This window comes from Grampus griseus (genome assembly GCF_964374135.1).
Source record: "Grampus griseus genome assembly, chromosome: 19".
Lineage (NCBI taxonomy): Eukaryota > Metazoa > Chordata > Mammalia > Artiodactyla > Delphinidae > Grampus > Grampus griseus.
In genome coordinates this window covers 637,716-662,916 of record NC_139013.1, presented here as the reverse complement: position 1 = coordinate 662,916, position 25,201 = coordinate 637,716, and the positions used below count along the sequence as shown (strand labels likewise).

General features: G+C 44.8%; 1 protein-coding gene across 5 annotated transcripts in view; it reads right to left on the bottom strand.

Annotated features, from left to right (window-relative positions):
- The window catches only part of ZNF606 (zinc finger protein 606), a 53,620-nt gene that overhangs the window by 5,397 nt on the left and 23,022 nt on the right, over positions 1-25,201 (bottom strand). Inside the window, exons 1-6 of one of the 5 annotated variants that reach the window (XM_082677418.1) lie at positions 14,186-14,549; positions 13,010-13,118; positions 12,219-12,275; positions 11,517-11,605; positions 3,234-3,360; positions 2,903-3,001 (exon numbers count right to left, since the gene is read on the bottom strand). In XM_082677418.1, coding sequence (XP_082533544.1) covers positions 2,903-3,001; positions 3,234-3,360; positions 11,517-11,605; positions 12,219-12,275; positions 13,010-13,040 — 403 coding nt within the window. In that variant the 5' untranslated portion in view covers positions 13,041-13,118; positions 14,186-14,549. Of the gene's footprint in view, positions 1-516; positions 607-1,323; positions 1,381-2,902; positions 3,002-3,233; positions 3,361-11,516; positions 11,606-12,218; positions 12,276-13,009; positions 13,119-13,781; positions 13,876-14,185; positions 14,550-25,201 lie in introns of those variants that run through there. The other 4 variants (XM_082677419.1, XM_082677417.1, XM_082677421.1 and 1 more) reach the window with 4 other exon arrangements.

Genomic DNA, 25,201 nt, shown 5'->3' with positions numbered 1-25,201 from the left:
TCTTCCACCTGTAAATTATAATCTATGTGATGAGGTGACGATCTAAACAGTTATGAATACACACATTACATCACTGAGAGTTTGTGGGGTTGTAGATGCTAAGCGGATGGGAGGTCAGAAAAGGAGACCACGACAGAAGCAATCAAGGAAGGTTTCACACAAGAGAAATAACATGAGCTCAGTCTTCGGGCATGGCTCAAATACAGACAGACTGCTGGTATGGCATGAGCAAAGGCATGCGTGATGTGACTGAAATGTAAGGAGGGCCTTAAGGATGCCAGCTGAGTAAACTGCAGGAACTAGTCAGGAAATGAGCAAAATAATAGAAAAAATTCGAAGGTCTTGAAATCTGGTCAGAGTTATTTAAAAGGCAACTCAAGTCACTGTAGGTTTACTGGCAGAGACCTCATAATGGAAGATTTGAGGGATATAAATCTAGAAACAACATCTGAGGGCGCTAATAACAAATAATAATTCACTCACCAACTTGAGCTGGAATTTTATGAGGGTGCCTACCTGAGGGTGATGTTGGTGGAAGCTGAATGACACAGCTGACATTTCAGAGGAAGAAAATCTCAGAAGTCAGACAAGAGATTACTTCTTAGAGAGGAAAGAGCAGGCAGTCAGGATGACTTCCCCATTTCCAGCTTAGCAGACTCACAGAAGGTTGGCATCAGGGATATAGATCAGGAAGACGGGGAAACAATCTAGAAGGGAGAGCTGAGACTCCTGGTTCTACCAAGATCAAGGAGACAGTTGAGATGATTTCCAAGAAGGCAGAAGTGTAAGGATGGAGGTGGTGGAACCACAGGGCTCAGGACAGTTACTTAGAATGGTCAGCACTGACCATTAAAGCTTCTGGAATTCATGACTCCTTGGTGGAAGGTTTCAGATCCAGATAGGGGGCAGCTGGTTAAGACTCCACAAAAGTTCACTTCGTTAGATGGGAAGATGTACAACTTCAGGACTCAAGAGGGGGCCATGGTATATCGTTAAATTAAAAACAACAAGATACAGAATGATGTGTATTGTATTCTACCTTTGGAAAGGTGAAAAGTAACTACATATGCGTATATTCTTATAATTGCATTAAAAAACTCAGGAAACAAACAATAGAAATTATTGCAAGCAATTAACCTCGGTAAGACATCAGTGAAATTTCACCACTCCATAAAAGCAACCATAAAACTGGCAAAACCTGACAGAATAAGTTTCTTCTGAATTCTCTAAATTAACCAAAGACTTGCAGCAACCCAGGGAGAGTTTAGTCAAGGAAAACTGAGTTTCAATAATAACGGTGAGTTTTGTGGCATTTTAACTTACCCTAATCCCATCTGACTCCTCAACTCAGCAGTAGCCTTGGAAAATAACAGCTCACATTTCTGGTGATAGAAGGAACAGAACAAAGCTAGAGCTTTTTCAAAGCCTCATTCCCAAACAACAGTCATTATCTGACCTGTTTGGTGGTTCCCAGGAAGACCCCACTTGAAAGGCTTGTGGGAACTTGCACAGCGCTAAAAACTTCTAGGAAGTAGGTATTTGTCAAACGTTTAATGGCAATGTTTTAAAGCGTTACTGTCTGAGGTGATGGAAAACAGACGGGGTACACAATACACAAACCAGAAAATGAAAGGAAAACCTGAGGAGTGAGATGTCCATAGATTTGAAAAGTCCTAACATATTCCTGGGAATCTAGAAGGCCCATGCATACACACTGTAATTAAACTTTCAAAAGCCAAAGCCAAAGACAGAATCCTGAAAGCAACAAGAGAGAAGCAAGTCATCATATACACGGGATCCTCAACAAGATAAAACAGCTTATTTCTCATCAGAAACCACGGAGGCCAGAGAGAAAAAGAAATATGTCAACCATGAATTCTATACCTGGCAAAACTATCATTCAAAAGTGGAGAAATCAAGACATTCTCCGATAAAAAAAGCTAAGAGTTTGCTGCTAGTAAACCTGCCCTACAAGAAATGCTAAAAGGAGTTCTTTAGGCTGAAATGAAAAGACACTAACTCGAAATACTGACTACCAGTAAAGGTAACTACATAGGTAAATACAAGACGACGATACAAATGCATTTTTTGTTTGTTTCCTATCTGATTTAAAAGACAACTACATAAAGCAATAATTATAAATAAATTAAAAATCTGTTATGAATCTATGTTGAAACACAATGTACAGATGTAATTTGTGACAATAATAGCACAAAAGAGGGAGGACAGAGCTATACAGAAGCAAAGTTTTTGTATACTATCAAAATTAAACTGATAGTAACCCAAACTAAATTGTTATAAATTAAGATGTTAATTATAATTCCCAGGGCAACCACTAATAAAATAACCCCAAAATTTATAGTAAAAGGAAAGTGGTTACCTGTGTGTGCCTCTGTGTGTCTGTGTGTCTATCTGTGTGTCTCTCTGGAGAATAATAATAATGTGGATAAGAGGAGAGAGTATAAATGAGATTTTTTTCAGCTTACACATTTTATATAGCTTTGAGTTTTTTGAATCATGTAAATACATTATCTATATTAAAAAAACATTTTTTGTTGTTTTTTTGTAAGAAGAGTTAGTGACTACAGGCCACAAGTTTGGCAATAAAACATTAAAAAGCAGGTAAATGAATGAGAAGTCTTCTTAGACAAAGGGACAAAGCAAAGAACATGAGAGGTGAGGAGGGAAACTGTAGCATACAAAAACTGTTACCGTGTTAGAAAGGTGGGCATCTTTGCTCTGAATCAACAGCAGAAAAAAGTCAAGGGATAAAGGGATAAAGCTCCTTGGAAGGAACTGTGACCGTCTCTGAGGAAGTGAACTCCTCACGGCCTCAGCCCACTTCCCAAACAAGGATGGCTTGGAGGAAGGTTCCTCGCTCCCACCTGGGGTCTGCTCTCACCTGGACAAGTGCCTTGAGGAGGATATGCCTGCTCCACCGACCACGGTTCTTCTCCTTGCTCCAACAGGGAGATGACCTCAGGCTTGGCGATCTTATTCCCTACATGTGGAGGAAAAACACAGACTTGTAGAGCCATGTAACCCTCCCTTGTCTATTTCTCATGAATGACTTCACTTCATGCTTTATGAGCAATAGGGATTTATTTCATCCTTGAACCTCAGGGCTCAAGATCATCTCAGCCCTTCTGAGGCCTCGTAAGCTTGTAAACAGAGAGTAGCACAGGGGATTGCAAGGGGGACAGCATCGTTTACTTGGGCAGTCCCCGCCTTACCCACAGAGAGCAGATGCCCATAGGTCTCCAGCATCACATCACGGTACAGGGTCCTCTGAACAGGGTCCAGCTGCCCCCATTCCTCTTGGGTGAAGTCCACAGCCACATCCTTGAAGGTCACTGGTTCCTAAAAGAGCACACATGTTCCTCCTCAGCCCGGAGCTACCCCCACTCCAGTGTTTTCTGGGGATGGAGTGAGGCTGACAGCCCTGGAGAGGAGATAGTACATAGAGGAATTGTCCTGGATGCGTTCGGTATTCTCACTGACGTGGGTCAGGTCTCACTGGGAGCCACCCAGGGCCCTGCATTTGGGATGTACTCTTAGGGAGTTAGATATCTGGGCCCACAATAACCACAATAGAGATGAGCAGGTCTCTCCTAAGATCTTGCCCAATTCTAGTTAACACTGGCTAGTATGGACAGGACTCCCATCTGGGCAATTCCTCCTGCTTCTCTGGAACTGCAGACACTTAATAAGACCGAGACCAGGACCAGGGTGGATGCAGACTCTGAGCCCTGGTCACAGACCAGAGAACCTGGGGCTCAAGTCTGCTCCACGTGTAGATATAGGACCTGGAAGGGTGACCGCCTTCTTGGCCACAGCAGAGACACTTCCACTCCCAGATTGTCTCCGACCCAAGGACTGGAGGTAGGGGTGAGACAGGATTAAGCAGAGCAGCCCAAGCCAAAGAGAATCACTTACAGTTGCTGTCAAAGCACTTTGATTTTGAAAAAGTTCAAACTGATGTTTTTAGGAAAAAGAGAACCAAGAATACCCACTAGAAAGCTAAAGGGAAGTCTGATTTTTGCAATGAATGCATCCCTTACAGTCCTTTGAAGCCATCAACGTGAGCCTCAGGTATCTGGGCACTTCCAGGTTGTGGCAGGGGGACTGGGGAGCGAGCTGTGCTTCATGGGAGGTGAGTGAGCGACAAACCCCACAGCCCCTGTTCCTTCCTAGGGCCCCCTCTTGGGCTGTCTGTGCACTACAGTCCTCCCTTCCATGTCAGTGCAGAATCATCCCCAGGACAAACACCCACTGAATGGATACACGTGCAGTGCGCTTCCACTCCAAGCATCCCTCCACTTCCTCACAGCCTGCTATTCACTTCTCTTCCACCCACATGTGGCCTTCCTTTCTGTCCTGAGAGTCATCCCCGACCAGGGTCAGCCCTCATGCTGGTCTTCAGTGTAGACTTTGCTCTGCTGGTCTGAACTGCTCCTCCTCCACCTTCACATGACTGGCTTGAAACACAGAACTGCTTCTGCTCCAGTGATTCTCTAACTCCAAAAAGCATTTACAACTGCTATTCACAACCTCCTTTAGTGAAACCCTCCTTAGCCTTGGACTCCTCCATTCCAATTTTTTTATTTTCCTCTTACAGACATGCCCAGGCCTCAGTTTCCTTACTGGCTGCTGCTTCTACATTTTTGGGGTAACCTTTTTTTTACTTAAATGTAACATTCGGGTAGAGAAGTGCACAAAACCGAAGTGTGCACCATACCTAAACTCAATGCACTTTCAGAGTGATCACACTTGGGAGACCAGCTGGGAGGCCAGGCTTCCTGCCCAGGGTGCTCCTGGTGTGCCCATCTCATGCTCCCTAATCTCAAGGGTGGCACCTACTTAGATGGCTTCAAAGTTCAATAGTTAACAAGGTCCAAGCCCACACCGTGGCAGCTGTCAAGCTGGTGGACTGAGCCACAAGTTCACCTCCCACCCTTCCCAAGACCCCAACAGATCCCCATACACATACTTAAAAAGGAACAAAACCACCACATCTAATTGACACAGAGGAATGAAATCACTAGAGAGATTCTGCAACCCCTACTAAAATAGTGGACATTGGCAATGATCATCGATGACTGCTAAACCACAGGTGAAAGGCATAAGGGAAATGTCCGACGGAGGGGTCAGGCTGACAATACCTGCAGCCACTAATCCATCACATCACCTGGAAATGGGCCAACCAGATAACCTGTGCCCACTGATGCAGGACAGTAAGAAGGACCCAGCACCACCTATCAAGTACTCTTGCCCAAAATACAAAGCCTGAATCTGCCCTATCCTCTAGCTCAACTACCAGTCTATGGGAGACAGCCGGATAGAGGAACTCATCCAAGGACATCACAAAGGCAAAATCAGGCAACCCAAGACAGGTGACCTGGTTTCTTCAGTATATGAAGCACATGCAACATGTGGTCCTTGCTTGGATCCTGATTTGAATAACAACTGCAAAAGACATTTTGGGGACAAGTGGGGAAAAGTGAATACGGGCTTGGTATTAGGTAATAGTAAGGAATTACTGTTGTTAATTTTGTTGGGTGTGTAAAGGTATTGTGTTTATCTTCTAAAAGGTATGAATGTCTCAGATACATACACAGAAGTGTGAAATGATACAGTATCTGTGCTTTGCTATAAAATACTCTAGTTTTTTTTTTAAAAGGTTGTCCGAATAAATGAAAAGGCAGAAAGTTGGAAGGTGACATTTGCTAAGGCTGGTGAATGTGGGTGTCTGTCGTCAGCTGAATAATGGCACTGCCAAAGACGTCCATGTCCTAATGACTGTTACCTTAATATGACAAAAGATGTCATAGTTACAGAGATGTGATTACGTTAAGGATGTTGAGATGGGAAGACTATCTTGGATTATCCAGTGGGCTCAATGAAATCACAAGGGTCCTTACAAGTGAAAGAGGTAGGAGTGTATGCGTCAGAGAAAAGGAGACAATGCAAGCAGAGGTCGGAGTGATGCACACTGAAGATGGAGGAAGGGGCCATGAGCCAAGAAATGGCAGGTAGCCTCTAGAAGCGAGTGAAAGCAAGGAAGCAGCCTCTCCCGAGCCTCCAGAAAGAACACAACCCTGTAGACCCATTCTAGACTTCAGACTCCAGAACGTGAGAATAAATTCATGTTGTTCTAAGCCATTAAGTTTGTGGTAATCTGTTATAGCGGCAACAGGAAACTCGTATGGTTTTTAAATCTCCTGAAGTTTTTTTAAGAAAGTAAACGACGTAACGGGCCAGCGAAGAGGCCGTCGGCATGTGGTGTTCTACACGTTATTCCCGCAAGACGGGGAGACGAGTGTGGCTGACCAAGGAACCAGAGCAAAGGAGACCCCAGGCCTGCACATTAGAAGGGGCTGCAGGGGAAGCAGGACCCCAAGAGAGGCTCTGGGCTCTGAGCTTAAATGCCACTGAAGCCAGGAGAATCAGGCTGCAAGGTCTATACTCAGGACCTCTATATTCAGGACAACTTTGCCAGTTGCCCCACATCCCTGCCAGCCAGTTTGCCTTGTGGGAAAAACTCCCTGGACCCTCCTCATACTCAAGAGTGTGGGAGGTTCTCAGGCTGCCTGGATGAGTGACTACCCTGGAGGTGAGACCCCTTCAGCCCAACACAGGGAGAGGGGAGGGGTCTGTGGCCTAACAGCCAGCTGTGCACCCAGTAAACCGGAAGCAGAACCGACCTGGTGATCCTGGCCCACCGAGGCACATGGAGATTAGAGTGAGACTTGTCAGGGGAGGGAGGGAGAGAGACAGATAGAGACAGAGACCTAGAGGCAGGTCAATCAGGAACCAGACCTGCTCAGGTGCACAAAGCAGATCTGTGAGACACAGCCTCACAGCTCTTCTCTGGTAAACAAAGACAGACCAGAGGGCCCCTGCACACATGAGGAACATCTGCACAGGTGGAAAGACTGAACTTAGCAGCTAAGAGGACAGAGAATCCAGGCAGCAGTCACATCCAACTTCCAATGACCTATACTTCTAATTCCCAGATTGGAAAGATTCGGTATAAAATAGGACAGGATAATACAAGAGGCTCAGAGAATATGAAGAAGAGATAAAAAACACAGCAGTCAGGGGGCCATCTAACAGACAACCTCAGAAAAATAATATAAAGGAAAACAGGAGGGAATTTTTTAAAAACACAGGACTTCTTTAAAAAAGACACAACCAACACTAGCCATAAACAAAGACAGATATATTTGACAAAAATATACCAAAAAACATTTCACTGATAAAAGACACCATAGAGACAAGCTATAGATTTGGAGAAGATAATCCATATGTGGCAAAGACTCAGGATCCAGAAAGCATGAAATGCCTACATATTAATGTGAGAATCTACAGAAATCTAGGGATGGGAGACACACAGAGAAAGAAGGAAATACAGATGGCCAATAACTCATTTAAAGATATTCAACCTCACTAGCAATCAAAAACATGCAAATTAAAATAATGCAATAAACTTTTGTGGTCTTGAGGTAAACAAAAATTAAAAGACCCGATATTAATATTGTCAAGTGGCAGCAAAGATGCAGGGAAATATGCACCTTCTGAGTGGGGAGACTGAGAAGGGGCTTTGCCCTTTCAGAGCCACGTGGAAGCACTGGTCACACGGAAAACACAAACACCCTAAAACTCAGCGAAGTGCTGCCTCCAAGGTATGCCTAGATAAACTTAAATGTGCGCACAAAGCAAAACTAAAAGAACTTCCACAGGGCTTTGTTTGGAATAGGAAAAATGGTGGAAGGAGGAAGGACTTAGATGAGTAGAGTGCGCTTCTCTGATGTGGCAAAAGGAATGTACTTGACCTTCATCTACCACATGGATATACCTCAAAATTGACCTTGAAGGGTGTAGAAAAGCTACATGTAGAAAAAGCATTGTTAAAAAAACCAGATTATTACCTTATAATGTCTATATAGTTTATTACCTACATGAGTATGAAAATGGATTAACTATGTACATATCTTAAGTGGTTGTTGTCAGGAAGGGTGCAAAAAGAATGTGATTGGGGACTAAAAAGAACGAAAGGTAAATATGGCAAAACATTAACGATGATTTGGAGTGGGACCCTGTTTAATCACTTTTTATACTTTTCTGCAGTTATGGAATTTGTCAAAATAAAAATTTAAATAAAAAATATTTTCAGAGTTGAGAGATGTCATCAAAACTGGAAGGGCCCATGGACTGCCAATCAGGAAGAAAAAAGACCCCTAGCAGAATATGCCCCAATGTCAGGGCCCACAACTCCTGGAGGCCTTAGGGATACAAAGAAAATGCAAAACTGAGGCTGGTGATGAAACAGAAGAGACAGCAGAAGATAGGCACCTAGTCTCACCAGCTGTGGAGACAAGAGGTGGGGCTGGGAGACGAAAGCCTCAGTTACCTAATGCTTAGGAGCAAGGAAGCAGAACAGAGAAGGGCCCCACCCCCTAGGTAGGAGTGAGCCCTTCCATTTCACAGGTAACCCTTACCTGAACTCCTACTTTCCAAATATCATCTGCCAGGATGACTTGCAAAGATGTTTCACCCAAATTCTTGTAAACATTTTTGGACATGTTGCTTTGTACACAAGTATAATCATTTATCTAGACATTCTAAGGCACTTTATGAAATCTGACACACCCAGCCTCACGTTTAAACTACAGGAGGGTTTAAGAGAGGATGTAGGGGGTTCTGAGCTGGGTCTTAGCTGTTTACCTGACAGCTAAGGATCTCATCTGATTGCTCCTGCATTACCTGAATTCTCTGACAACTGGCCCCTTCATGGAACCTGGGGAAGTCCAGATATACTCTCTGGCATCTTCAGAATTTCATTATTTATTAATATTTTAGGGCAAGCTCTTTGCAGAGAAGGAAAATATAACTAAACTGTGCTCAACCTTGAAACAACCAAAGACGGAGGCAGAGTATTCCATTAATTCGTGTTTTATGTGAATGTTTACTGTGCAGAAATCTTTGGTGGATTGTTATAGTGGGGGTTTGAGAGTTTCCATATTTGGGGGGGTCTGGCTGGGGTTTTTATATGGGCTGGGATATTATTATTATTTTCCCTATTCATCAAAATAATGGGCTCCCACTAGCTGAAACTTCACTAACCAACATGTTTGTAAGATCAGACTATTCAGATAACAAGGGATGACAGCATTTGATATTTTCACCAGGTGAATGCTTTATTTCAATAAATATTTAATTTGGAGGGAACAATAGAGGGATAAGGCGCTCTTGTTTGTGTTCCCAAGACCTCACTTAATACAAAACTCACACATTCAAGTCTTGAGTTTCCCACAGGGAAAGATCCAAAGTGGGTGTGGGAAGGGGCCAGGAGTACATGCTCACAAATCACAACTCTTCAGACATTAGAGGGTGGTGTTATTTTAATTCTCCATTTTATTTTCTCGGCATTAACTCTAATAACTCTCAGAAACCCTCATATAAATGGACAGCAGAGTGCAGCACAGTGGTTATTAGAATTTCTTCACAGCACTTCACTACAGCTAACTTCTGTTCCCAAGCAACTGATCAGGGCCCATCTTTCAGCCTAGTCTAGCTTCACTATCGATTGTCTGCAAATGACCGCACGTTGTAAGAGCAACGAACACCAGTCACCCAAGCTGTGATGCCCTCATTACGTGGCTCAGACCTGAGACGGCAGTGCTGTGACGTGGGGACAGCATACTCACGACGTGCTTCACCAGTCAGCCTTGAAACCGTGGGAGGTTTTGTTAATTTTTTTTTTAACTTGGCGGGAGGCATAATGCTAAGCAGAGATGTTATTAACATTTTTATATCACAGTATCTCACATTTGCTTGATTCATTATTTGAACTTAGAAATGAAAAATCTAAATATAGTAACGAAACTATTTTTGTCTTTCACAGCAGACAGAGTACATGTAAATGTGAAGAACTAGGATAAAAATCTCTCATTTAGAAAAAACCCTAAGAAACTGCAACATAGGTTAAAAATGGCCACTTCCAAGTCATGGAAAGAAATACAATACTGATAAACGATATGACATACAGGACCCATGAAAGCCAGACACAAAAGGCCATATATTATATGATTCCCTTTATATGAAATGCCCATAATGCGCAAATACAGAGAAAGTAGATTAGTGGTTGCCAGGAGCTGAGAGTTGGGGAAACAGGGAGTAACTACTAATGGGTATAGGGTTTCTTTTTGGAATGATGAAAATGTTCTAGAATTAGATACTGGTGATGGTTGCAGAGTTCTGTGAATATACTAAAACCCACTGAGCTACATACTTTAAAAAGTTGAACTTTATGGTACATTAATATTTTAATACAGCTTTTATTAAAAAAATTTTTTTAAGTGGCTGCCTCAAGTAAGGGGGCTGAGCAAGAGGGGAGGAGGGAGATGACACCTGTCCAACATCATGAACTGTGCTGCCCTATTTCTCTTGGGAGCCACCCTTGTGCCCTTACAGTCACGAAGTCCTCCTGCTTCGACTCCCTTATACCTCTCAGATCTGGCTTCCAGGTGCTGCAGACTGAAGCCTGATACGCCAGCCTGCTTCCCACAGCCCCCATTCTTTCCACTCCCCTGCCAGAGGCAACTTTCCAGCCACATTCTAGACCCTGGTTCCTCCTGCTTCCAACACTTCTGAGGCTTCTCATTACCACCAGGATGGAGACCCAGCTCGGTGGCGGGCATTCAGGATGCGGCTGGGTTTGTCCTGGCCTCTTTGGCCTAAAATCTAATTATGGCCAGCCTTCACCCAGATGCTGGTCATGTGGTGTGTCCCCATGGTGCTACAGGAGGCCAGATTCCTGCTCAGCAGGCTATGCCCACCCGGCTGATGTGTCCCCTTTACCCCTTGGCTCAGGGGTGTTCTATCTCCCAGGCAGCCTCCTCTCCACAGCAAAAGGACCCCAGGTGCTCTGTGCCCCACGGCCTCTATGCAGACTCTCCCAAGGCATCAGTTGTGCTCAGCTCCTCCAGGGCTCAGGGCCTCCCTAAGCACCTCTGGCTTGTGTCCTGAACCACATGTGCAGCACTAGGCAGATGGTGAGGTCTCAGCAGTTGACTGAACCACCCTGGAAAGTGGCATGGGAGCTCCTCAGGATGGGGGCTAACACTTCACCTTGTTCTCCTCCCAGTAAGCACAGAGCTCAGCAGACATCATCAATCTGAGTCAGGCACTGAATACATGAGGGAAGGTGGGAGGGAAAAAGAGGAGGGGGATGCTAGCCAGAAGAGGGTTGCCCCTTATCCACCAAACAGCCCACAGCACAGCTGGGGCCCGGGACTCTGAACAGGCTGGTTGACAGTGAGGCTGCAAGTCATGGAAAACAGAATTCTCCCGACCTGTGCTCAGGAATCAATAAACTTCTAGCTGATTCCTTCTTTACCCAAACCCTAGCTGTGGTAAACTGAGGAAGTACATCGACTGGGATGGCCGGGAACACCCTGAACACCTTAGGGAACAGGGCAACCCTTCACGAAAAAGCAGAAGCCCCATCTCACCTGGGCCTGGGCTGTCGGAAGCCTGGGGGCCCTCCTTCTCTCCTCAGGGGTCTTCTCCACGCACCAGGTAGAGTCCTGAGGACACAGAGCTGGGGGAGGAAAGTGAAGTCACAGAGGCAGTTCTCCCTCCCAGAAGTGTGACCACATGAGTCCCACCTCCTGACCCTGTCCTTCCCCTTTGGGCAAGGGAAAAACCCTACCTCCTCATGTTATAGATGAAAGCAGTGGGGCCGAGAAATTAAAGAATGTGCCTAAACACAGGGACAATCTCCCCTTGCTGAGGTACTGTCTTAGACAAAGTGTCTCTTCACAGACTTTCTAGGCCTGAGCCCTAAGTGGCCACACATTCATTCTCATGCATCCTGTCCTGGAGATATCATCACACTGTACCCCCCAGTGGAGTGTTCTGGTCCCTCTCTGTTCCAGCTCTGCCCAGAGACAGAGCTGGACCAGACCCCACGCCCCCGGCCCCCTCCTCCCCAGCTCTAATTCCCTGGCAATGGCAGGTTACTGCTGGGAGAGACCACAACATGTTAACCAATGTGGCTGATGGGGACACAAGTTGTTTTTTTGCCACACCATGAGGCATGTCGGATCATAGTTCCCCGACCAGGGATGGAACCCGCATCCCCAGCAATGGAAGTGTGGAGTCTTAACTGCTGGACCACCAGGGAAGTCCGGGGACAAAAGTTCTTGACTCACCCCAGGAGGCCCACGGGTCAACAGCCGCCATCCCCCAGGACTGGTCCGTAAAGATACCTGCATCAGAGGATCCGGTTAGGACAAGGAAAGGAAAGAACTGTGACACCAATCCTAGTGACTAAAGGCTACAAATGGAAAAGGAGAACTGTCTCACTAATGCGCAAAACAAAATTCCATAAGTAGAGACCAAGGACGTGTGAAACAAACCCAACATAAGCTAGATTTATAGCAGAAATGCACAGGTGGGTCACTTTCAGGAATTTTATTGATATGACACAGCAACAGAACAATTAAGGACAGAACTACTTAAATAGGCTGGACAGGTATTTGATAAAATTTAACATTACTTAATTTTAAAAAAATATTAGTAGAAAGATACTCCTTTGATATCTTTAATGACAGATACATGAAAGCTTGCTTAAAGATAAAACACACCACTGACACTATTTTAACATTGTTCTTATATCATAAAACACTGCTATATAATAAGAAACAATAATAATAGTAAAAAAATACGGGAGTAGTAGAGAAATTTTGGTTGTACGTACGACTGTCACACAAATCACTAGAAAATCTCTTAAAACTAATGAGACTTCTCAGGAGATGACTATGAAATACACAAAAATTACACTGACTTTAATACAAACAACCAACTTTTTAAAGAAATCTCACTCAGTTCTAATTCTATACCAAGACAGAGAGACCCCCCCCTCCCCAATCCCAAAAGCCCTCAGCCCCTCTCCAGCACATCATTGCTGGGGAGGCCCAGAAGAAACAAGATTTGTACTCACCCCACGAAGCCCACGGGTTGATGGCTGCCATCCTGCAGGATTAATCCACCAGGAGCTTGCCCAGGAGCAGTGGATTTGGGTGATTACTGAAAGCAACTGCAATACCCACCTAGTGATAAAAGTGTAAAAAGACAAAAAATGGTCTTTCCTCACAGAAGATCCAGTGGGAATAAAGAGAACACATCCACAGAAACAAAAAGACTCCTACAGAGCATTATAAGAATACAATTTACATGTCAAAAACATAACAGAATTTCTTAAGAGAAATGAAGGGTGACAAGAATTAGCTGAAAAATGGGCACGTTCCAGAATAAGAGAGCAGAAATTTGTCAACAGTTCTCAAGAGACAGCTACTGACAAGGACAAGGTAGCTTTTCTGTTGATTTAACGAAAATTACTATAAAATCTACGTACAACCTTCACATGTAAGTGGCTGTCTAGAGCAGAAAGGAAGGAGGAACGGGGGAATGAATGCTTAATGGGTTCAGGGGTTTTTTCCTTGGGGGTTGTTATGAAAATGTTCTGGAATTATATAGTGGTGATGACTGCACAACGTTCTGAAAGCACAACAAAATCACTGACTTGTACGATTAAATGGTTAATTTTATGTTACGTAAATTTTATCTTTAAAAAAAAAAAAATCCACCTGGAAGACCTACCAGGCCCAAGTCTGTCTGTCTCTGCTGGTGCAGAGGCCAAAAGAAAGCCGGGTTTGGAGCCCAGACCATCCCCAACTCCCTAAGTTCTAGGCTTATTTATGCAAGTCCCGCACCTCTCTGAGGGCCCGACGCCCAGTGGCAGAGCTCTGCGGATTCCTGGGAGAGTGCACAAAGCGCTGGGACGCCCACTGGGCACCAGGGGCACCGGGATCTGCGCCCGAACTCCAAGTCGGCACACTGAGTATTCTGCACTCTTGCCTGCAACTTGACAAAGTCCTCGGTCACTGTACGTTTAAAGGAGCCCTGGGCTGTTCCCAACCCACTTTTGACTTGCCTCTGCGTCAGACGAGAACGGACTCGTACGAGAAACGCCCGCCAGGGAAGGAAAGGTAGACTCCCCGGAACGGCCTCGGAGGGGTCCTCGCCTCCTGCTTCCTGGCCTCCCGCCCCGGATTTCCTCCGCAACCCTGCCGCGGGTGCGATGCTCTCAGCCCGTCCCGGGAACGGCCGGACTCACCTGGTTCGCAACCACCGGCCTCGCACCCCTGAGGGCCAGTGCCCGCCGCTCTTCACGGGCGACTTAACAAGCTCGCGTTTGCTTCGCCGGGGACGTTCGGCCCGGCTCGCCCGTGCGTCTGGGGTTCCCGCCCGGAGGACAAAGGCCCGACGCGCAAGGCTCACCCAGGCCCGCCCAGTTGTTCCAGCGCGGCCGCGAGGCCGTAGGCGGGCCGAGGGACCTGCCCTGGCGTCGCGCCCGCCGCGAGTGTAGGCGTCGGCTCTCTCCACCCGTTCTCCCGACCTCCCGGCCAGCGGCAGCGGCAGCGGCAGCGGCAGCGGCAGCAGCAGCAGCAGCAGTAGCAACCCCACGGACTGGGCGACCGCCTCACCTCAGCAGCGGACAATGGCGGTCGCTCCCCCCACCCACCCCGGCCCGGCGTCGACCGGGACGCGCCGCGCAGGCTGCTGGGAGTGGTAGTTCCAGGCGGAGCGCTTCCGGTTAGACCTTGGCAAGTTCCTGGAGGTGCTCGGCCTCCGAGTTCCTCCTTCTAGGGATTTACCCGGACCGCCGTGCCAGAAACCTCGGCGAGGCGGGCGGTGCTTTCCCAGCGGCGGACCGCGCTCCCCAGCCACCGCTGCCTGACGTTAGGGGGCCTCGGTAAATCGCTGGTCGGCGAGCCTCAGTTTGCCCGTCCGTAAAACGGCGGCTTGCTGTAGCCGCAGTTAGCGGTGGGAACTTGGTTGAAGTCTGAGCACTTTCCTTTTCGTTCAGTAGTTAAAAGATTGTAAGGAAGTGGTTGTTAGGATACCCTTTTTGGACACGGAACCTAATTTTGAGCTTCCCCTCACATATGAAGCCCTACTCCTTGTTACCGAGACGAATTTGAGTCCGCTGGACCGAGGCCTCCTTCCCAGCTGTGTTGGGGGTGACCCTTGCTCAGAGCTCCCTAGCCCCTTCCTCCTTGCTCCTTATTCGCCATGCCTGTTCATTTCTCCACCCTAGTTTCGACTGATTAGTTGGGGGGACAGCATGGTGGTCAGAGAGTGGCCAATTGCAGAGAGCCTTAGGGGCATCGGAATGGCTCTGGCTGTGAGCCACGGCATGGTTCTGAGCAGAGCAGTCATGTGCTCTGGCCTCCTCAAAGGATCACTCACTGTGGCTTCTGTGTGGAGAGCAGAGTTAAAGAGGGTGAGGGAAGGACCAGAGTGACCTTTGTACCAATGCAGTAATCAACGTGGGTGGTGATCCGTGGTCAGATTGTGGAAATGTTAGCGTTCAAAAGGTAGCGCCAACAGGCAGTAGGTTAAAGGTTGTGCATCATGGGCTGCGGTCCAGTCTGTAATACCCAGAACAAGGAAGGGCATGGAGGAGGCCTCTCAATGCAGAGCAGTTCACCAGGGCCCGGTGGGGAGTGGGTTACAGGTGTGTGATGATACTGCTTCCCTAATACCCAGGCCCTCTCCTACTTCAGGTACCCCAGCTTGTTGGATGCTACCTTGTTCTCTCTGTCACGAGGTGGCAAACGCTGGGGCGAACAGCCATCTTGGATGCCACATTATGGAAGTCTGGGCTACGTCTGAGCTGTTACTGAGGTTTCTGAGTGGGGAGAGACCAGAGCAGTAGGAGAATCTAGGTTGTCTGTGGACATGCCCTTCCTCTGAGAGGTGCCCAAAATGTGGTCACTCCATGCCACGTGAAGGGCTTCAGCTGGTTCCATTTCCTCATAACCAAATAAGAATGAAAGGTAAAGGGGGGGCTTCCCTGGTGGCTCAGTGGTTAAGAATCCACCTGCCAATGCAGGGGACACAGGTTCGAGCCCTGGTCTGGGAAGATCCCACATGCTGCAGAGCAACTAAGCCCGTGTGCCACAACTACTGAGCCTGCGCTCTAGAGCCCATGAGCCACAACTACTGAAGCCCGCGCACCTAGAGCCCATGCTCTGCAACAAGAGAAGCCACCGCAATGAGAAGTCTGCACGCCACAATGAAGAGTAGCCCGCACTGGCCACAACTAGAGAAAGCCTGCACGCAGCAAGGAAGACCCAGTGCAGCCAAAAATAAATAAATAAAACTTAATTAATTTTTTTCTTTTTTTTAAGGTAAAGGGAGGAGGAGTCCAGGATACATTACTTGGAATAAGTAGGGTATTTTATGAACTGGGTTGTAGGGTCGCCAATAGTATAATAACTAGTACAAGTCAGCTAGACTTGAAGTTACCTTATGCTCTCAAATCCTAGGATTAACTCATCTTCTCCAGCTAAGAGTCCAAGAGTCACTAAGGTCAACACTATGGGATTCTGAGTCCCCCCAGAAGGACATCAAGATGCTTCTTTACTGCTGGTGACCATGCAGAAGCTCCCCCTTCCACAGCTTTTCTTTGCCACCAGTTCACCATTCAGCATCCAAATTCTCACATCTCTGGAATTTAACGTTAGACGTCTGCTCGTTTTTCTTTTAAGAAAAACATGTAAAATACAGTAAACTCGTCAGAGATTCAATGAAACCCTGTGAACACACTCCTAAGCTGAAAAAAAAAAAAATCAACCTACAGGCTGAAACACCTGTGTTTCCCTCGCCAATAGAAACCCCCCCTTCCTCCAGAGGCAGCCACTATCCTGAATGAGATGTGGATCACTCCATACATTTCCTGAAACTTTACATGCCTGTGTTCGAAAGCAATACAAAGCACGTTTTGCATTCATATAAATGCATAAGATTTCATCTGCAACTTGCATTTTTTGCTCCATATATAAGGAAAGATTTATCCTTTCAGTGTTGTTTTTTTTTTCCGTGTGGCATGTGGCATCTTAGTTCCCCAACTAGGGAATCGAACCCGGCCCCCTGCAGTGGAAGCATGGAGTCCTAATGCATTATTTAAAAACTGCATTATTATTATTTTTGCATTATTTTTAAAGATTTTTTTTTTGACGTGGACCATTTTTTAAAAGTCTTTATTGAATTTGTTACAGTATTGCTTCTGTTTTATGTTTTGGTTTTTTGGCCATGAGGCATGTGGGATCTTAGCTCTGTAACCAGGGATCGAACCTGCACCCCCCTGCATTGCAATGCAAAGTCTTAACCACTTGACAGCCAGGGAAGTCCCAACAATTGCCTTTTTATATGCTTATAATGAACAACTGGAAATTGAAAATAGTAAAAATACCATTTACCGCAACATCAAAAATATGAAATACTTAGGGATAAATGTGACAAAAGATGTGAAGAATTCATATATTGAAAACAAAATATTGCTGACAGAAATTAAAGAAGACCTAAACAAATAGAGAAATATACTTGTTTATATGTTAGAGGACTCAATATTGTTAGGATGTCAATTATCTTCAAATATATAGATTCAATGCATTTCCAATCAAAATCCCAGCAGGAGTTTTTGTAGACATGGAATCATATGAAAATGCAAAGACCTAGAATAATAAAAACAACTCAGAAATGAAGAAAATTGGAGAGTTAGCACTATCTGATCTCAAAAATTATTATAAAGTACATAATCGAAACAGCATGGTATCGGTATAAACAGATACATCAATGAAACAGAATATATAGTTCAGAAATAAACCCATACATCTATGGATAACTGATTTTTTACAATGGCACAGAAGGCAACACAGTGGGAAAAGGATAGCCTTTGCAACAAGTAGTACTGGAACAACAGGATATCTATCTTTATTTTTTTTTTAAAAAAGAACTTTGATCCTTAACTCACACCGTGTACAAAAATTAAAGTGGATCAACAATTAGAACCCAATTTTTGAAAAAAGAGTAAAATATTTTCATGAAAGAAGATGGGCAAATGACAAACAAGCACTTGAAAAGATGCTCAACATCAATAGTAATTAGAGAAATATAAATTAAAACCACAATCAATGGCTTCCCTGGTGGCGCAGTGGTTAAGAATGCAGGGGACACAGGTTCAATCCCTGGTCTGGGAAAATCCTACATGCCACAGAGCAACTAAGCCCATGCACCACAGCTACTGAGCCTGCGTGCCACAACTACTGAAGCCCGCGCACCTAGAGCCCATGCTCTGCAACAAGAGTAGCCACTGCAATGAGAAGCCTGCGTACCGCAATGAAGAGTAGCCCTTGCTCACCAAAACTAGAGAAAGCCCACGCGTAGCAACAAAGACCCAACACAGCCAAAAATAAATAAATTAAATAAATAAATTTATTTAAAAAAAACAGGGCTTCCCTGGTGGCGCAGTGGTTGAGAGTCTGCCTGCCAATGCAGGGGACGTGGGTTCGTGCCCCGGTCCGGGAAGATCCCACATGCCGCGAAGCGGCTAGGCCCGTGAGCCATGGCTGCTGAGCCTGCGTGTCCAGAGCCTGTGCTCCATAACGAGAGAGGCCACAACAGTGAGAGGCCCGCGTACCGCAAAACAAAACAAAAAAAAAACACAACGAGAATCCAATACACATCTACTGGAGTTGCAAAAATCAAAAAGACTGACTATACCAAATATTGATGGGGATGTGGAGGAACTGGAACTCTCATACTTTGCTGATGGGAATGTAAAATGGTATAACCACTTTGAAAAACAAAATGACAGTTTCTTAAAATGCTGAACTTACACCTACTGTATGATCCAGATGTTTTAATCCTATTTATCGAAAAGGAAATATATGTCCATACAAAGACTTGTACACTATACTAGTGTTCATAGCAGCTTTATTTGTAATAGCTCCAAACTGGAAACAACCCAAATGTCCACCAACAAATGACTGGATAAACAAATTGTAGTAGATCCATAAAATGGAATACTAGTCAGCAGTAAAATGGAATGACCTATTGATACATGCAACAACATGGATGGATATCAAAATAATTACGCTAAGTAAAAGAAACCAGTTCCCCCTCCCAAAAAAAAAAGAGTATGCAACATATCATTCCATTTATATACAAGTCTAGAAAATTCAAGCTAATCTATAGTAACCGAAAGCAGACCTGTGGTCATTTGGGAACAGAGGAATGGGGAAGGATGTGGAGAGGTAGGAGGAGGGACTTCAAGGGGCATGAAGAAACGTGCGGGGGTGATGGTCATATTCATTTTCTTGATTGTGGTGATGGTTTTACAGATTTAAACGTCAAAATTGGAACTTCCCTGGAGGCCCAGTGGTTAAGACTCAGCGCTTCCATTGCAGGGGGCACGGGTTCAATCCCTGATAGGGGATCTAAGATCCCACAAGCCGCATGGCGTGGCCAAAAGAAAAATAATTTTTTAAAAAAAGGTCAAGGGGGGCTTCCCTGGTGGCGCAGTGATTGAGAGTCCGCCTGCCGATGCAGGGGACACGGGTTCGTGCCCCGGTCCAGGAAGATCCCACATGCTTGCGTACCGCAAAAAAAAAAAAAAAAAAAAAAAGTCAAGTGGACTTCCCTGGTGGTCCAGTGGTAAAGAATCTGCCTTCCAATGCAGGGGACGCAGGTTCGACCCCTGGTCAGGGAACTAAGATCCCACGTGCTGCAGGGCAACTAAGCCTGTGCGCCTCAACTAGAGAGAGAAGCCCGCGCACCCCAGTGAAGGATCCTGCATGCCGCAGTGAAGATCCCGCGTGCTGCAACTAAGATACGATGCAGCCAAAAATAAAATTTTTTTAAAAAGGTCAAAATTTATGAAATTGTACACTTTAAATACGTGCAGTTTATTTTTATTTATTTATTTTTTTGGCTGCGTTGGGCCTTCCTTGCTGCGTTCGGGCTTCCTCTAGTTGCAGTGAGCGGGGGATAGTCTTCATTGCGGTGCGCGGGTTTCTCATTGTGGTGGCTTCTCTTATTGCGGAGCACAGGCTCTAGGCACAAGGGCTTCAGTAGTTGTGGCACGTAGTCTCAGTATTTGCGGCACACACGCCCTAGAGCGCATGAGCTCAGTAGTTGTGGCTCACAGGCTCTCGAGCACAGGCTCAGTAGTTGTGGCGCATGGGCTTAGTTGCTCCGCAGCATGTGGGATCGTCTAGGACCAGGGATTGAGCCCGTGTCCCCTGAATTGGCAGGTAGATTCTTAACCACTGCACCACCAGGGAAGTCCATGTGCAGTTTTATTATGTGTCAATTATATTGCAATTAAGCTGATTAGAAAGTCTTTTAGGAGAAAATACAAGCTACTATTTTTAGGACCCAAACGTAGTTGGGATTTTGAACTGAAGACATAAAACACAAACAATGAAAGAAAAAAGACATTTTAAAAAATCCTTCTTTTCTTCAAAAGACACCATAAACAAAGTAAAAGACAGGACTCCATGCTTCCACTGCATGCACAGCTTGAGGAATCCCAGTTCCCCCACCAGGGATTTGAACCCAGGCCACAGCAGTGAAAGCACCAAATCCTAACCACTAGACCACAAGGGAACTCTCTGCAATTAATTTTTTTGAGTACTTAGGATTTTTGTTATTTCAACTGTTTAAAAAACAACAAAAACAAAATGGAAAAAGATCTTTCCAAAATAACTGGATATTTACCTAAGGAAATTATTCTCACATAAAATCTCTAGAAGAACATCATTAACAACAAGAAAAAGTTACTGTGGCCAATAACACTGAAAATATTCCTCTTTTTATAGCAAAACCCAGGCCATGGCAGTGACAGTGCTGAACCCTAACCACTAGACCACCAGGGAGCTCCCTGCAATTGTTTTTTAAAAAAATATTTATTTATTTATTTATTTGGCTGTACTGGGTCTTAGTTGTGGCATGTGGGAGCTTCGTTGCCACGTGCCAGATCTTTAGTTGCGGCATGCGGGCTATGTTAGTTGCAGCATGCAGGATCTACTTCACTGACCAGGGATCAAACCTGGGCCCCCTGCATTGGGGGCGCAGAGTCTTAACCACTGGACCACCAGGGATTTTTGAATATTGATCTTGTATTGTGCAATCCTGCTATACTCACTTGCTAGTCCTAATAGTTTTTTTCTTTTTTGATTCCATCAGATTTTTACATTGAAGATCAGTTAATCTGTAAATAACAGATTTTACTTCTTCCATTCCAATACGGATTCCTTTTATTCCATTTTCTTGCCAACTGCCTTAGCTAGAACCTCCATTACAATGTTGAATAGAAGTGGTGAGATCAGACATCCTTGTCTTGTTCTCATCTTAGAGGTAAAGCATTCTGTTTTTTACTATTGAGTGTGATATTACCTGTAGGTTTTTGTAGATGCCTTTTATCAGGTTGAGGCAAGGGACATGAAAGAACTTGCTAGCGTAATAGAAATGTTGTGTCTTGATATGCATTTGTCAAAAATGATTCAATGGTGCATCTAAGATATGAGCACTTCACTGTTCTGGGTACACAGCAAAATTCTAGGCTAAGGGGATTCTCAGGATGAGAAAGTTACTTTTGCACTTGGAGTTCTTCCTGCCCCAAGTTTGGGGCTCTGTTCCACCCGCTCACTGTTGTCCAGGGCTCTGCTGCTCTCTCCTTCTTTGTTCAGAGTTGCTCTAGCCAATTTTGAGGCCTACCTGCACCCAGACAAGTTGCTTGTCCCCAGCGTGCTCACCTGTGAAGGGGCCACCTCCTTGAAATGCATCAAGGCTTCCTTGCTCCCAGCCCCTCTTTGGTAGTGTACCATGGGAGAGTATAATTTTTAAACTTTGTTTTACTCATTGTTACATTGGGAGCTAAGGTTGTTCATGCACTCCTACATCTTCACTGGAAACAAGTTTGATGTTGTCATTTTCTTTAAAGCTACCTCTGTGATTAAAATGTAGTCAGGGGGAGAATCACAGGTGAGGGCCCCAGTAAGCTGTTAAGGATCTGAATCTTAAATTCTGGATAAAATGGGAAGACACAGGAACTTTCTCCACAGAGGCTGGCATGACAGGAGTTAACGTTTCAGCAGGAATTCTACCTGCTGTTTGAAGAATAAACAGGTAAACAAATCTTTGCAAACTCTGATAAATGGTGTGACGAAGGATCAGCTAGGTCTGGTTGGTCATGAATGTCCTTTCTAAAGTGATGTCTAAGCCCAGACCAGAAGGATGGGTCTCAGCTTCCCAAAGGTTATGCTGGGTGGACTGTGGTTCCAGATGGAGGGAAAAACATTTGCAGGCACCTTGCCAAGATTCCAGGAACCAGAACAGGGCCAGTGCAAGCCAAGCAGAGTGAACACCTGGGACAGTGCTACGGTGGGAGCATTCAGAGGCAGGCAGAAACCAGACACAAGCTGAGAAGTTACTTATTCTGGGAACTGTGCTGAATAAGTAAGCTGCATGTGTATCAAATGGTACACATTCACTGTAAACAAAATCGCTTAGGAAAAGGTAGAGCAAACATTGCTTAAAAGTCCCATTACCCATAGATAATCAATGTCAACATGTGGGTGACATTCTTCCACAGAGTTCCCCTGAGATTTATGGTTTCATAGAGTTGGGATCATCCAGGTTGTTATGAACCTAATTTTGTCTCCCAACAATATGCCATTTAATTTCTGCACCATAGTTACTTAAACATTCTCCTATTGGTGAGCATTTCTTATTTTGCTGTTACAAACCGTGCTATAACAAAGGTCCTAGGCCCGTATGCGTTCATAACTGGGCAGGTATTTCCACGGGTGAGACTGCTGAATCAACTCATGAGCATACTTTACATATGGACACTTCTAACCTGACCACCCTATAAAGAGGGTGCACCCATATAACCATCCATGGGTGCTGAATAATAGGGTCAATTTCCCTACTAGTTTTGCCTACATCCAACACAGTCTTTTAAAATCCTTGCCAGTCTTTACCTGTCAGTTAGCCTCCTGGGACTGAATTTTCTGCAGTCTAAACAGAACTTCCTTACTAGGATTTTTGTATTAAATGAGGTTACTTAGACTGAATGTTTGGGATACTGCCTACCTCATAACAGGTGCCCAAGTACATACTTTTATCATTTTTATTTATATCTCTTTGATTATTGATGAGCTCATACACTTTTCCATGTATTTATTGTCCATATGTACTCCTTTTGTGAACTGCCTGCTCATACATAAGGACTGGTGAGCAACCTTGCCTTGGTCCTTCCTGAATGGAACAGGAACGGCTCTAGATCAGGAATTGGCAAAGCTTTTCTGGCATTTTGGCTTTTCAGGCCATGTGACCTCTTTCACAGCTACTCTACCTCATAAAGCAGCTACCGACAACATGGAAATGAGTGGGTACATGCTATGTTCCAACAAAACTTTACTTACAAAAACACATGGGCCAGATTTGGCCTGTGGGCCCTAGTTTGCCAACCTCAGCTCTAGTGCCACCATTAAGCCTGATATCATCATATTATAAAAATGCTTTTTCTGGGCTTCCCTGGTGGTGCAGTGGTTGGGAGTCCGCCTGCCGATGCAGGGGACATGGGTTCGTGCCCCGGTCCGGGAAGATCCCACATGCCGCGGAGCAGCTGGGCCCGTGAGCCATGGCCGCTGAGCCTGCGCGTCCGGAGCCTGTGCTCCGCAACGGGGAGAGGCCACAACAGTGAGAGGCCCACGTACCGCAAAAACAAACAAACAAAAATACTTTTTCCATTACCAGGGTTTTTTTCTCCCCCGAAATAATAAATATTAAATTTTATCAGCTTCTTTTTCATTAATCATTGAGATGACTTGTTTTTCTCCACTGCTTGATTAAAATGGAGCATGGTAGTCGTATATTTCCTAATACAAAGTACCTGTTTACTGGAGTGGTTGTTCCTAAATCCAGGTGTACTCTCTGTAATGTCTGATCTGGAACTTTTGCATTAATGTTCCTGAGAGATATTGGCCTTTTTCTTTCTTTGAGCTTTGACAGACTGGTATCACAAAAGAGGTAGCATTCAACTCTCTATATGTTCTGGAATAGTTGTATATCAAAGAATTTTCTATTTCTTGAAGGTGGAAATAATTCAGTGGTAAAATAGCTTGGGCTTGAAATTTTGTGGAGTAATTTCCTGAGAACTTCTTCAATTTATTCTGAAATGTTTCATCTATTAGGTTTTCTGTGTCTTCTTCAGTCAATATTATGTTTTTCTAGAAAACTCTCCTTTTCGTCTAAGTTTTTCAGGTGTGTTAACACAAAAATGTACAAATCTTATGATATAATTTTCTCTATGTTTATTTCCCTTTTCATTCCCAATGGTGCAAATCTGTGTGTTATTTTTCTTGATTGTGTTAGTTTGGAATTTATAGTTTGTTTTTCTCAGAATCATCTTTTACCATGTATTTTCTCCTTTTATCACTATTACATCCTTGTTTCTGCCTTGATTAGAAATATTTTTTTCTAATTTCTTGTGTTTAGCACTAAATTTATTTCCATTTCTTCTTGTTTTTGCTACCTTAGTGCGCCCATTTCTAATGATTCAGACTGACATTTGAGCTTCTTTCTCCTCCTTGTATTTTTTTTTTTTTTTTTTTTGCGGTACGCGGGCCTCACTGCTATGGCCTCTCCCACTGCGGAGCACAGGCTCCGGACGCGCAGGCTCAGCGGCCATGGCTCACGAGCCCAGCCGCTCCGTGGCATGTGGGATCCTCCCAGACCGGGGCACAAACCTGTGTCCCCTGCATCGGCAGGCGGACTCTCAAACCACTGCGCCACCAGGGAAGCCCCTCCTCCTTGTATTTTTATTTGTTGTAAAACTGTACCAATTTTTAGAGAAACATAAAAAGGCCCAGTATTCCCAGACTCTTATTAAATTAGCTATGTTCATTTCTGTTTTCTTCTAAGCCCTTGTCCAGATGCACACATAGGATAACACAGCCACAACAATTCTGCACTTCTCAGTACACATTACAGGTGCTTTCCGTATTTCTACACAGTGTTCATAATAACAGTTTATGGTGACTTCCTGAAACAAATTAGAAGTACCCTAACTTTCTAGCACTGGAGAACAAAGAAGTAAATCATAGCACTCTGGCTCTTTGAAATAGTACATTCAGTCTTTGAGTCAAATATCGTCAACCTATTCTGACTTCTCAGCAACGGCCTTTCCCACACTGGTTGATTGTATTAACTAGTATTATTGAAGGGAGTTTTGATTTTACTAATTATTTTTCATTGGCAATTTACCCAGGTATCA